Source organism: Nematolebias whitei, chromosome 19, assembly GCF_014905685.2.
Source record: "Nematolebias whitei isolate Nwh7 chromosome 19, NemWhi1, whole genome shotgun sequence".
In the NCBI taxonomy this organism is placed as follows: domain Eukaryota; kingdom Metazoa; phylum Chordata; class Actinopteri; order Cyprinodontiformes; family Rivulidae; genus Nematolebias; species Nematolebias whitei.
The window spans coordinates 25,746,737-25,761,727 of NC_056516.1; the positions used below are offsets into that span (position 1 = coordinate 25,746,737).

The 14,991-nt window shown below is 41.3% G+C and overlaps 1 protein-coding gene across 1 annotated transcript; it reads right to left on the reverse strand.

Annotated features, from left to right (window-relative positions):
* Positions 1–2,180: 2,180 nt before the first annotated feature.
* Positions 2,181–9,138, reverse strand: LOC119425446 (zinc finger protein 704). Its single transcript, XM_037692974.1, has 3 exons — positions 8,517–9,138; positions 2,321–2,508; positions 2,181–2,253 (listed from the first exon to the last, which is right to left on the reverse strand). Exons 1-3 carry the CDS (start codon positions 8,775–8,777, stop codon positions 2,181–2,183), a joined length of 522 nt encoding a protein of 173 aa, XP_037548902.1. The 5' UTR covers positions 8,778–9,138.
* Between the last annotated feature and the right edge of the window lie 5,853 nt (positions 9,139–14,991).

The window sequence follows — 14,991 nt, forward strand, 5'->3', positions numbered from 1 at the left end:
CTTGTAACTTTTTTGTGCTCGATTGTGCGAGGACACTATAGTTTGAAAGAGAAGGGATTTTTTTTTCTGAAGCCTGATTTTGCAGTGGCTTTGATTTAGTCTTTTACAAGCATGACGGATTGTTGGGGTTTGAGCATCTTGTACTGAAGTGCTTTCAAAGCATACAGACATATATCAGAAGAGAACTGAAATGAACTAACTGAATGAACGTTACTCGTTTTCCTTCATGCTGCGACAGTGAAATACATACATCACGCCAAAAAAATGTTTTATCCGGTAATAAGGGTGGGATTGTTTTAAATGTGATTTTATTTGCAGATCAGAATACAAACACTGGTGATTTTTTTTTGTCATACTCGTCCAAGTGCAGAAAGAAAAAAACGTCAGTAAGTTACAATAAATGCAGCTGTTAAACTTCAAGATCTTTGCATTAACTTTCACAGTAATAAAATGCTCAAATGAATGAAAGCATTCTGGTACAGTGCGTCTGCAGAATACACTGCAGCTCAACAGCAAGAGACCTCTGTAACTTGAGTTCGTCAAAATGTCATATTTTGGGTCCAGAAAACCAGACCCTCCACTGCAGCTGGTTTTAATGCAGACCTGAGGGAAGTGACAATGTTCTAACATGAGCTGAAAACTCTCAGGGTGCTTTTCATGGCAGCGAAGCTGCTTTTGGCACAACACTGGAGGTCCTCTTAGCTACTGACAAGTACATACCTGACGAACTAGCTGTAGCCACATCGTGTGCCATTTGTTAACATAAAATTAGTGACACAAATAGTTTGTGTATATCAAACCCTGGTGCTCCAAGGTGTTTTGCGTTTTTGTTCAAGAAAGCTGGGGTGAATTAGGAACCTTTAGTGGCAAACAAAGAAAGTGACAGTGACGCGTTATAGCTCGTTTTCTTTTTGAACGTTGTGTCTCCCCTCTACCATTGTTTAAAGATTACTGTAGGTAGAAATAAAATCAACGTTTCGAAGCCGTTTTCCATGGCCTGCATGTTGTCTGGCTCAAATGGAGGATAAATGAGCTTGTTTATAGAACACTTGTCTTTAAGCTGATGTTATAAGATGAACTAGCTGTGAGAGCAGCAAGACAATCAATAAGACGCCCCATGACTATATGATTATCAATAATTTTGCCGCTCAAATGCAAGGAGGGAATAATAGTGGGACAGGTGTACAACTTCTGTCTAATCCATGTAATGGATGAAAATTTGAGACAATATTTTTCCTTTTAATGGGGAACAAGATGGAGTGAAATCAATGAGCTAATAACTGAATATAAAAGCCGAGGACATAGTGATGAGGCTGCAGACTCCTGCTGTACTTTTCAGGAAGTTTTCATCAATAAAACCCCTTCAGGTACAAGAAATCAGAACAGATGTCCAATAGTACTGCAAGGCTTTATAGAGTATTACATTTCACATTTATGAGTGACAGAATCTTTATAGATGGTACTTTATTAATCTGCACTGTTGACCATTAATGTTTAATTATCCTATTGTGAAATGGCTTTAGCTGCAGACCATATTGACCATCTGAAACTAATATTTGTGCGCATCAGTGTGTGTAGTGTTTAGAGTATCTTTAAGTGAGTGAAGGGGCGACTAATGCACCGTTACATTATAACCGTTTCCAGTTGTTTAAGGTTCTGTGCTACATGTTGTAGTGCAGGATCAGATGGATTACGTAACAGAATTAGGATGACTTTTGACATTTTTGGTCAGAGTAATACATGCTGGGTATACTGAACCAGTGTCTAGTAAAGCCACAGAGTTTATGTATGGATCTGTACAGCAGAAAATACATTGAAAAGGATAACAGATGAGATTTACTTTGTAAGATGAAACTCACGGCCTTGAGTCTGGCACCACTTTTACAATATGGGAAACCACCAGAGGCTTTTAAATAACTGTAACAGCTTCTGCAACTTTAAGCGAACACATGGCAGCATGCTAAAAGTGACATCAAGGACTGGAGTCAAATCTCTGAGCAACTAAACTTTGACATTGGATTAACAAGGCATCCCTTTCAGAACACAGACAGCACTGATGTGAAGCCTAACGCTGCAGAATGACGAGTAATTTAATTAAATATATATACTGTACGTAATGTAAAGCAGACTGCTTTGAGTACCAGATGCAAATTGTGATGACATTCTGTATAAACTCTGACCTATTTGCAAGATGACATATCTATGTCATAAACTCTTGGTGAACTCTGCACGTGAACAAGAGCCAAACTCATTCTAGGAAAGGAAATGAAACAGAAACACAGTTTTTAGAGATTTGGCATGCCGACACACAAACACTAACCTGGCATGTGGGACATCAATGCTGGAAGAGACTACTTTGCGTTTTTGCTCCAATAAGGACACTGATCGGGTATCAGGGTCCCGGCTGACACGCTTGCCTTCCGCCAGCCTGGGCTCCTCTGCAGCCTCTGGGCTCATGCAGCCCCCCTCCACCTTCTGGCCATCTGAAACCCCGTTGCTGGAGCTCTGCTGCAGAGGAACACAAACAGGTACGAGTCAACGTTTGTGAATAAAACCTTAAAAAACAAGTTTGTCTCAACGTTGAGGAAGAAATGCTGTGCATACTATAGGGACGCACATCTCAAACGTCCACATGTAAAATGATGCATAGGATATGAAATTGTGCAAATTATTTGAGTAACCGCTAAAAACATTATCTAAAACATATTATCGATCTGTCTGAGGTGCAACTTAATTCTGAACAAGACAAACAGGGTAGCAACACCAAATGATCAATTATTACACAATCTACTGGGAAGAAAGGGGAAATAAATGTAGTTTTTCGATCCAGACCCAGATATTGAGGCAGCGTCTGAGCTTTGTTTTGGTTTGTAACCAGAATTTTGACAATAATTTTATATGTATGTTTCCCACGAGTCGCAACCAAAAAAGGAAAAGGCGGGTAAAGATAATGAATGTCCAAGTTTCACAAAAAGCTGTAGCACTGTATGAATACCTGCATGCATCTACACACCTCTGTAAAAAATCTGCAGCCATCAAACTCTTTAATAAACTCAAAGCAAGGGGCAGAACACGAGCAGAGTGACTCACACAGAGATCACTGACCATACTGCACTGAGGAGTAATGTGGGTCAGTGTGTGTTTGTGTGCATGATCTAAATCATGTTCAAGTACTGTAACATGATTATTCGTTAATGAGGAACTACAAGTACACTTACAACACTTAGAAAGAGAAAACAAGATTTACTTAAACGACGAGGAAAAAGATTAAACCAGATGCTCATTATTGAGGTTTTTTGTGTAAAATGTTTGGTTTTACTTTAAAAATGGGAGGATAAAATGAAGTCGGACATGTGAAAACTTGAGTGTAAATTTGAGAGATTGAGTATAAAACTTGTCAAGTTTCCTCTTCTTTTTAAGCCTCTCTTAAACACGTGCACTCCCCCAACCTAACAGTTTAAAGAATGTTATCACTGTTCAACTATTAGATCTCAAAGGTCACACTGAAAGATCCCAACTCTTTAAAAACGAATGCTGCCAAGCATGAAACTAAAGTAACTTGTAAAAAATTACACATTTATTTGTGTAGGAGTAAGGATAGAATTACACAACCCCGTTCGCCAACAATTACAACACGATCTAAAATGTAATGACTAACAAAATGTTAAAAATAAAGTGGTTTTTTTATTTTAAAATGTGTCCCATTTCTAATAAGTCAGCTACTTCAGTCCCTAAAAGAAGTCTTTGTTAAACCACTGTGGTTTCCTGTTGGTAAGTCATGACCAAGCAGTCACGAGTGTGTGCTCTCACACACACACACACACACACACACACACACACACACACACACACACACACACACACACACACACACACACACACACACACACACACACACACACACACACACACACACACACTGAGCAAACCAAGGGCTGCAGAATCAGCCTTGTCACAACAGCACTGTAGGTGAGAGTGGTGTGCCACATGGTTCTAATTCTCATGAAAAAAAAAACATCATCAGAAAGTTGGCAGACAGAAAAAAGATGAGATGAATGCACTGAGGTGTTTGTAGCCTGACAGCCCTCAGTGTCAGCAGGTAATGCTCCTCGTAGACACCTCGGACAAAAACTTACGACAGATCAATATCAGAGTTTCAGAGATTCATCTCAACGCTGCATCTAAAGTGACCTCATCTGTTGTGAACAAGCACCGCCATCTTTCCTGTACTCCTCCTGCTCTGTCTGTGATATTTGGTTGGTTCAAACAGCCTGGAAGATGTTTGGAGGAATGTTGGAATTCAGAAAAAATGCTCCTGCAGTCATATTTCTTTACAACACATGATGCTGCACTCCCAATATTTCTGATGTGTCGTCAGAGCTAAAAACTCCAGAAATCGCGCATGACAATCAAAAATCCACTCGGGGATTAACTACTCTCTTTACTCACGCGAAATCTCCTACACCTCCTCTTCAACTTGTCTAGATTTACTATCCCATTCCAAGAATTATTTGGGGTTAGGAAAGCTTGGTTATCTTAAACGGTATGTAAACAGCTCTCCTGTTGGCAGGATAATGCGTCAGTAAAGACGTTTGAAATTGGAAGTACTATCGGAAACCAATCCAGCCCAGCAGCATTTAAACCAGGACAAAAGTAAGTTAAAAAGGCTACAAAGACAAAAAAAACACAAGTGTTCCAGTGGTGAAGATTCAGATTAAGCCCTCTCTTTGTAAAATGATCAAACTAAGCTACTTCACTGCACTGAAACTTGCTGCAGTTTTTATTTCTTGCACAAGACAGATGTAGAACTTAGAAAATTCATGCTTGGGCTTTGAAGCTTCCCACACATTTTCTCATTTTTTACTTTTCAAAACTTTGATTTTTTCAAAGTTGACTTCTGTTCAATTCCAAAAAACTGTCAATTCTTATCAAGTGTTTAGTGTGCTATACTTTGACAATACATTTTTATTAATTTCTCCTCTTTACCATGATAAACCTGGTGCTTATTGCCACGAATGTAATTATTTAAATATAAACTTTTTGAAAATTAGAAGTTAAAGGAACTGTAGCTTAAACAGATCAACTGTAATTTATTTCATAAAAAAGGATAAATAGGATGTGAAATTGAAAAAATAAATTTATAATTTCTAATAATTTTACACTTTTTAAGCTGTAGAAAGAGAATAAAAGAACAAAACAATAACTTTAAACTATAGATAAATTGTAAGTACGGTAGGCCCTCTCTCTTTACTTCGCGGTTCGACTTTCGTGGACTTGCTTTTTTTTTTAACAATTGTCAATTTCAATATATTATTCACATGATCGGGACGGTACGGGATAAAACTTTAAGGAAAAAAATACTTGGACAAGCACCACCATTCTGTAGTTTTCTTTCAAGAAGCCTATACTGTAATGTCAGTCAAGAGAACTACACTACCCAGAAGCCAACAGTGCTTCCGGTCCCTGCTTTCTGCCGAAATGGAGGGAAAGTTTTGCAACGCAAAGTCAGAAGTAACAATCTATGTATCTATTAAGCTCACAGAACTGGCAGGAACGTTGCAAATAATCCTGAAGCTTCCTGAAGCTCAATTATCCACGTGCACATCAACCTGGATGGTGCGGTGGGCTTTGTCGCTGCAGGGTAGGTCTGCAGAACCAGAACCAAACTCGACCAGAACCGAGCCGCTGTTCTGCAGAGCTGGTGAGTATTTTGCAGTACTGTACAGTACATGTACGTAAGTTGTTAAAACGACGTAGGTTTACGAGTTTAGAACATTACAAGAGGGTGGGAAGGGTTTATAAAGCCTTAAAATACATATATATACTAAAATAAATATAGCGTTCCTAGGCCTGTCACGATAAACAATAAATCAATTAATCACATGATGAATGAAAATTATCTACCTCATTTTAATTTATCGGCTTTATCGTTTCTTCGTGTCTCTCTTTCTACTGAAGACACTGGACGACAAAAAGCTCAACTCCGGTGCTCTTCACTGACCCCTCCCTTTCTCTTTAAAATCTGTTTTAACCATCCAAAATTGTGTTTTTGGATCGTTAAAAGCAGCTAAGCTGAGAAGCTAAGCAACGAGCTAAGCTAACAGGCCGACCTCGGGAATAAACCTCCGTCTTGTCGAAGCTCCAAAATTCACGGTTGAAACCTGTGCCTTCGTGTAAACAGTTGTTTTTCTCTGCAAAAAGAAGCTGAGAACTGGTTTACTGATTTTTTATTAAAAAGCTTTGTGTGAAAAATGCTATGCTAAAGAGCTCAAACTACAGCGCATCCGCCATAAATAAATAAAGGCTAATAAAATGTCACCATATCATGTCAAGGGCCCTCCCTCCCATTTTTCTTAAAGAGACATGCTGCTCAACTATCCATCCTTTGGGTCAAACAGGATACTGCCATCAGGTGATCAAAAAAGGTACTACATACCAGACAATTCAACATTTCTTTTAAAATTTGACAATTAATTATTGTTAAATTTCAAACAATATTATCGTTTATCACAATAATTTCTGAGACCATTAATCGCTGCCCAGCAAAATTTGTTATCTTGACAGGCCTAAGCGTTCCTACTTTGCGTTTTTTCGCTTATCATGGTGGTGTGTGGAACGTAACCCCCACGATAATTGAAGGACTACTGTTTTCCAAGTACATACATTTTAGAGTAATATTAGCTTCAAATGCACAACATAAATAAAACAGTTTCAATGTTTTGAACACAACTATTTTGCATGAGGAAATGGTGAGTTTCCTGTTACTCTCCTAAGGAGAAACAAACATTTGTCCATAAAAGCATGTATTATTTGTAATTTGATGACACCTCCTTTGTCCTCACAACCGAGCGTTTCGTACTGATATTGTTCAGCTGGATAACGAGGACGGTCTGATCTCTGCTTCAGAACCAAGAGTCGCTCAGCCTCTATCAACAACCTTGCTTCATTGCCTCCCGCACTGGACTACGCCTCCAACAAGTGCCAGCGCAACAACCAAACAAGTCATGGCACTTTGTAGGCATCAAGAAAGCTGTCCACACTGCACACTTGTGTACAAATCGGCGAGTCAACAAGTGGCATCCCAATCCCCCCACCCATGCAAAAAAAGGGGGGAGGGTGCATTCATTTGTAGTACTAGGCACAGCTCCAGGCATCCAGATTCTTTGGAGCACGCTACCCGTTGCCAACCTGGAGGTGCCCACTTTGCTGTACAGCTGCCGTGTTCAAAGCTCCTACAAAACAACCATCATTCCGAAACGTTAAGTAGCTAGATCTCACAAACACGCAGGGGAGGAAAATCCCATCCACGCTTTACTACACTCTCGTGCACGCTAAAAGCAACGCAGATGCACATGTGAATCTACACACACCAGACTCCTCCTCCACGTTTTATGGCTTGTTTTCGACCTCTTTGAGAATTGAGTCCCGCTGAAAGACACTCGACCATTGTGTTGACTGAACTACGATTTCAGCCTCAGCTGCACTGTAATGGTACAGCACAACAGCTTTTGTGTGTACAAAAAAAAAAAAGCAAACCATTAAAACTCAAGTTCTCTAAGTTATATGCGGAGATCTGTGTTGTGGTTTGACATGTGTGTGGACAAATAAAGAGTTACCAACTTCACGCAGGATTTACTAGCGAGAGGATCCTGAGTGTTTTCTGCTGTAGCCGATGTGGTTCATCCTAGAACGTGTGGAAACAAAGAGTGACCACATGCTTCCTGCTGGTTATAGAAATAACTTGTAAGTTGCTTCATATGAGACACCAAAACAAAAACAGAAGCAAAAGGGAAGAGTGAGGGTGTATGTATATTTAAATCAGAGTGTAAAAGTGTACTCTTTGGTCCCTCCCTCTCTGTAAGGAGAGAAAAACACACTTTCTCCCTGCACAACAAAAACAGTGTTGATCAGTAGGACTTCCCTCTCTTGCACTCCCATCACTGCAGTATTGGAGCCACAATATATCCACGAATTTGGACATTTGTGAAGCTAATACCTCAAATATAACTGCACTGGAAGCCTCCATGATCCATATCTCAATCTGCAACAATACATGCATTAAAGCCCACAATGCTATTTTGAGTGCAAATGCGAATTTAAAGGCTGTGTGCAGAAAATTCAATGTTATTTGCAAAGGCTACGTGCAGAAATAGGAGCAGCTCATCCAAAACGCTGCAGTGTTTGTTTGCTTCAGATTACCCACCCTCTGGAGCACATAAACACATCGCAGGCCCCACCGAAGCACCCTCCTTTTTTGTTTTTTTTGGTCCCATATCATATTTGTCACCGTCCAAACGTATTGACAGCTTCTTATTCGGTGAAGCACGCACGCACACCGGCCTCATCCGCGTTCTGGTCGGTGCACGCTCAGGAGCTCGCCGGTTTAATGTGCCATACGGCGGCAGCGGTGACACCATTAAATCCGCTCCGTGCAGGAAGCGGTTAAACGCTGCAAAACAGCACAGCAGAGGCCGGCCGGGCCTCACACACACGCGCGCACACACACACGCACACACCTTCAGGCTGGACTTGAGCGGTGCTTTGGCTGCAGTGTGGCTGGAGCCCGCGGCTATCTCGTCCTCCGTGAACTCCTTCAGGCTTCCGTCTTGCATCAGCACCGTGTAAACGCTTCGCCGGGGTCCCGCGGCCGAGACGTCTCTGTTTTCCTGCTTGACCGCCTGGACCACCCCCGTCACCGGGGCACCGTCCCCCGTCGGACTCGGCGCATAAACGCGGCTGCCGAGGATCGACCGCTTCACCAGGCGCCTGGCGTGCATGTCTTTAAAATAAAAAAAAAGATGTTTGGGCCTTTTTTATTTTTTTTTATGCGTGTTTTCAGAGCAGTCGAGTCGGTGAATTTAACCCACAAAACGTCGAATTACAAGCGGGTAAACAACGAGAAAAAACAGAACCGCAGCGGGAAGACCGGGCGCTCCGACAACCGTAAAATGTTCGAAAGCGGCAACATGCTCGGGGAGAAGGGATAAAAACTCCGAACAGCGTCCCCCGAATGAGGCACACGAAACCGAAGAACTTTGAATTAGCACCGCGACGACATGAAAACGATTCATTCGCCGCTACAACAACCTCCACATCCAACCGGCTACCAACGTCCGTCCGTTCGACCTGTTTGTTTTCCCCACTGCTCTCCGCGAGCCGAGCGGGGCGGCGGGAAAACACGGAGCGTTCGGCTCTTTCCGTAGCCCGAAACGACTCGCGTTCACGATTAAACAAAATGGCGTCCCGCTAACAGAAAAACGACGCTAAGACAAGCTAGCGAGAGCGACTACGACGGGTTGTGTCACTCCACTCGGCTCGAGGAGTCGCTGCTCGATGTGAAATGTCAAAAATATCACAAAGCAAAGAAAAAAAAATAATGCACATCCGTTAGTCGAGTCCGGGTCCGTCCCTTATCTGAATCCAGTCCGCCTTTTGCTCCGACCGAGCGGGGCCTCTACCGGCGGAGCGCCGCCTGTAAACATGTGCGGTCCGGCAGCCGAGGCGGGCTGCAATTGGACGCCGCAGCACACGCCTCCACAAGCCCCCACCGCGCTCCCTCTTCCTGCGAAGGAGGGAAATGAAACCGTGGAGGCTCTTCCATTCAAAACAATGACGCAAGGATGGATCAGGAAAGAGAAGGGAGGGCGTTTGGAAGAAGGGGAAAATTTCGGCTTTCAGAAAGGAAAACTTCAAGCAGGCAGACAGACGAGCTTTGTGCATTAACCCAGTTGTACACGCATGTAACCTCCTTTTAAGTACCATGGGACTACTAAAATACTGTGATCTGGTTTTAAAAAAGGCAACAAGGACTGCACGGGCCAGCCTTTAAACACAAGTTCAAGTTTATTGTCATTCGCATCACATGTGGTACATGAGATGGAACGAAATTATGTACTCCAGATCCTAGTTACACCCCCAAAAAAAGCAAAAATGTAAAGGATAAAATGAAACAGTATATGCGGATATATACACTAAGACATACACTGAACGAACGCCAAACGGTACGCTAAAAAAAATCTAAGATATATGCTAAACACTGATAATGTAAAAGAATACGGCATATCAGCAGCACGAACATGAGTCTGTGAGCAGATGGGTATGAATGAATCCAGCAGCATGAGATAATCAGCAGCATGGATAATCAGCATCACAGATGTCACAGATCACCAGTTAAAGTGGCATTACAGTGATTTTTTTTTTTCCCAAAGTGATAATCCTGATTAGGGATCCATGAATCTAACAGCTTCAGGTAGCTGTTCCTCAGTCTAGTGGTTCTACACTTAATGCTCCTCAACCTCCTGCCTCAGGGGAGCAGAGCAAAAAGTGTGTGTGCTGGGTGAGTGGTGTCCTTCATGATGCAAGTGGCTCTCTTCCTGAATCTGGAGGTGTATATGTCTGTAATGGTGGGGAGGCTGACTCCAATAGTCTTCTGTGCAGCCTTCACCACTCTCTGCAAAGCTTTTCTTTCTGCAGCTGTGCAGCCTCCATGCCACACGTTGATGCTGGAGCACAGGATGCTCTCCACTTCATACCTGTAGAAGGAGGTGAGGACTGAGCTTCTGAGTCCAACCCACTTCAGCCGCCTGAAGAAGTAGAGTCTCTGATGAGCTTTCTTGATCAGACTTGCAGTGTTGTTGCTCCAGCTGAGGTTATCATTCAGGTGCACAACCAAGTACTTGTAGCTCCTCCTATGTTCGGGGTGTGGGGGGGCAGGTGTGCTTGCTCCGTCATCTGAAATCCACGTTCATCTCCATATCTATTTTCGTCTTCTTCACATATTTGTGAAGGTTGTTCTTCTTGCACCTGCTCTCCAGGTGTTCCACTTCCTGCCTGTAGCTGGACTCATCGTTGTTTGTGATGCATTCAACCACCACTGTATCATCTGCAAACTTTACATTGTGATAGCCTGGATGGGTAGGTGTGCAGTCATATGTGAACAGGGTGAACAGGAGGGGGCTCAACACACAGCCCTGAGGGGAGCCAGTGCTGAGAGTTATGGTGGAGGAGGAAAAGTTGTGGATCCTCACAGACTGCAGTCTGTTGGTTAAGAAATCCAGGACCCAGTTGCATATGGAGGGGCTTAGTCCTAGTGTGAGTAATTTGTCCATCAGGGTCTGGGGAATCATGGTGTTGAAGGTGGATGTGAAGTCCACAAAGAGCATACGGATGTAGTCCTTCTGCTCCAGGTGGGTGAGAGCATTGTGGACCACAAAGGAGATGGTGTCTTCTGTTGATCAATTCTTGCGGTATGCGTACTGGTGAGGGTCCTCGTTGATGTTGATAGTTGTTTTAATGTGAGTCATGACCAGTCTTTCGAAGCATTTAGCGACTATCGGGGTGAGGGCTACTGGCCGATAGTCATTCAAGCCAACCACTGCAGAGCTTTTAGGAACTGGGATGATGGTGGCAGTCTTCAGGCAGGTGGGAACTGTTGCCAAGGTGAGGGAGAAGTTAAAGATGTCGACCAGCACCTCACAGAGCTGATCGTCACAGTCTCTTAGCACCGGGATGTTGTCTGGGCCTGTGGCTTTGTGAGGATTAATCCTCCTGAAGGTCCTCCTTACTTCTGCTGAGGTCACATTGATGAACTCCTCTTCCAGTGGTGAGGTGAGTCTGGTGTTGGGTGGTCTATTTGGGTCTTCAAAGCAGGCATAGAACCTGTTAAGAGCATCAGGTAGTGATGGGTCCCTAGGGCATTGTGCACCTCTGCTTTTATAGTCTGTTATGCACTTAATGCCCATCCACATGCTCTGATGCCAAAAATTATTCAGCATGAACTTTGATGTTTTATATTTTTCAATTTTCTTTATTGAACTTTATTGATTTACTTTTTTCCCCATAGAAATACACTGAGATATTTCCAACTCTTTAAAAACACTTGTTCTCTTTGAAATCTGCCTGAGCATGCTTGTTATGTATTTTAGTTTTTAACTACTTTTAGCTGTTCTTCTACAAATTGTACTAATCTTAGTCTTTAGCTACTATTTTAAGCTTTACACTACTGTTACTTCCATTCTGTTACTTTAAGCTTTGATGTTGCTACTTTCAGATACAACTTTTAGTTACTTTTTAGTTAGACTTTCGATACTTGCAGTTTTTACAGCCTTTTGCTACATTTAGCTCGTAACTACCCTTTTGCTATTTTCATATTTAGTTTTATATTTTATTAATCCCGAGGGCATTAGGTAAGCATGCTAGCCTTTTAAGACAGAGATAAAACATTACTTTTAACTAGCACTGTAACATTTTTATCTAGGCTTTTGCTTCTTTTAGCTTTTAGCTAAAACATTGCAAGTTTTAGATAGTTTAAGATTTTAGCTATGCTTTTGCTTCATGTGATTTTTAGCATTTTGCTTCTTAAAGCTTGTAGCTAGTGTCTTGTTCCTTTTCGAGTGTTCAGATTATTTTTTTAAGCTTTAACAACTCTGTTTCAGCTCCTTCAGCAAATACCAGCAATCATTCGTGCTTCACTCTGCCTTTTCCTTGAATGTTTTCTCTAGTTCTTATTTAATTCTCTCATCTTAAATATCAATGTTATGATACTTTTGAGCTTTTAGAGATTCTAAAATAGGCTAATAAAATTTGGCTCCACGTTGACCAAAATTTAATGGGTCCAAGTATAGCTACTAAAACTGGAGCTTGGCTAAAATCTAATAAAATTCAGTTTACAAAAGGTGGTTTGTGATTCCATCTTATATGATGTCCTCACGTTTCTGTCTAATCTCGTGCAGTCTTCAGTAAACGAGCTTAAATTGACTCAGCCCTCAAGGCTACCTCATAGCTATTTATTTTACTAAGTAGCTTCATATATGTAGAAACGACAGCGTTAGAACTGTTTTTGTGTTCACGAAGATCAATCAGCTGTGGCGGCCATCTTGAATTGGGTTGACTCTAAAAGTTAATCAGGTGTTTATGTAAACCCGGGGATTTCTTTCTTTTATCTGCAAATAATACATGAGCCACTGTCGCAGCGACGTTTTATCAAAAAATGGACTAAATAATGTTTGCCCCCCCCCCCCCCCCCACACACACACACACACACACACGACACACACAGAGAACTAAGTAAAAAAAACACATTTCTTGAATAATTATATTTTAATAAAAGAATTCATATAGTAAAATATTTACACGCAGTGAACGGAGGCCGGACAAAGCAAAGCGACATATGTGACTGCCTTTGATCAAAGGTGGGTGTCAGCACAGGATTGTCTGTTTGGGTGGGGTGGGTGTGTGTGTGTCTCTGTAGGAGTAAATCTGAAGGAGAGGGTCAACTCCACCTCCTAAAGGGGGGACTGTGTGTTTAGACGAGCGACAGATTGTGAGAGCATAAGTGATTTTAGGTAAGTGCCTGGGATGTTGTCCTAATTAGATTTGGCACTAGACACCCCCCCCCCCCCCCCCACACACACACCGTTATGACCATTAGAGGTTCTTCGTAACATATGGGGAGGGACATTAAATCTGATTGCCAAAAGCCTGATATGCAACCATATCATTCCATAAGAACAATTCTCTTAAAAGTTCATGTTTTTGTGTTGAGGAACGTTTAAATAAGACTCACAACGACCTGTTTGCAGAAATAAGTGTTTGTTTTTAACTCATCTTCATACATGAAATACCCAAAGTGGATGGATGGTGTTTAGCAGCGTCTCAGATGATCATGAATCCATTACAGTCAAAAGAAGCAGGCGCCTAAACTAGTGGTTCCCAACCATGGTCCTTGTGGAACGCCATCCTGCATGTTTTAGTTGTTTCCCTGCTTTGACACACCTGGTTTGAATGAATATGTGATTAACAGACTTCTGCAGAACTTGAGGAAGTAATTCACTGAATCAGACGTGTCAGAGCGGGTAAACAACTAAAACATGCAGGGTGGTGTTCCTCAAGGATAAGGATTGGGAACCGCTGGCCTAAACTAACAGGCGTCAATATTTTCAAATATGGCAATACCATATTTTTCGGACTATAAGGCGCACTTAAAATCCTTTAATTTTCTCAAAAATCGACAGTGAGCCTTATAATCACGTATTAATTCTGGTTGTGCTTAATGACCTCAAACCGATTTTATGCGATTATTGTGAATGAGTTTAATAAAGTTTGACTTATCTGACTGTTTTGTTTTGCTTAATGCGCCTCATGTATGAAAACAAACCCGTCCATTGATATTGAGCCTTATAATCCGGTGCGCCTTATAGTCCGAAAAATACGGTAATTTAGTACAAGAAAATATTAGTTTAATGTGAAAATCTGATTAATTCTCTTTAAAGGAAGAAGCGGCTACAAAACAGCAGAAAAAGCATAAATATTATTTTAACATTAAACACCAATCAGCAGAACTGAGACATTATTTAGTTTGTTTTTTAATAAAAGTATAATTTCCTTAAAATGCGTGTACCGTTAAACAGTACCATGTGGCAACGTCGGATGGGTTACAACTCTGAGTTACAACGGTTTTAAGACTACAGGGGGTCTTTGAAACAAGCTGGACATTCATCGGTGCTTTTAAACTCAAACTATAACACTCTGAACACTGGATAAGATTACACAAAGTTTCCTGTGAGTGACGGCTGACTAAAATAGTGCTCTAAAAATATACAGATATATATACCTTAGTTGGCATGTCGTCAATACGGGTTACAAACAGATTTGTGAATTTTCTTTGTTCAAATTTTACAGAAATATAACAAAACTGATCATTTGGTTACAAATGCTGTACCATAAAAGTATTAAATGTGCGTAAAAGCCAAATGAAGACTAATGTACCAATAAAAAAAGTACATAATTAAAAATATAATGTTACTTGTAAATATTCACCTTTTTTTTTTTTAAACCGAGAACAAGTTTGCTTTAAACATCGACAACACGTACCGAACCGGCATTAGCCTCACATCTAGCTCGAATTAATGCGCAAAACTTCTTTAAAAAAAATCCTATTTACTTCTGTCTAACAGACACACTAACATTTCACGATTACACAACAATAATAAA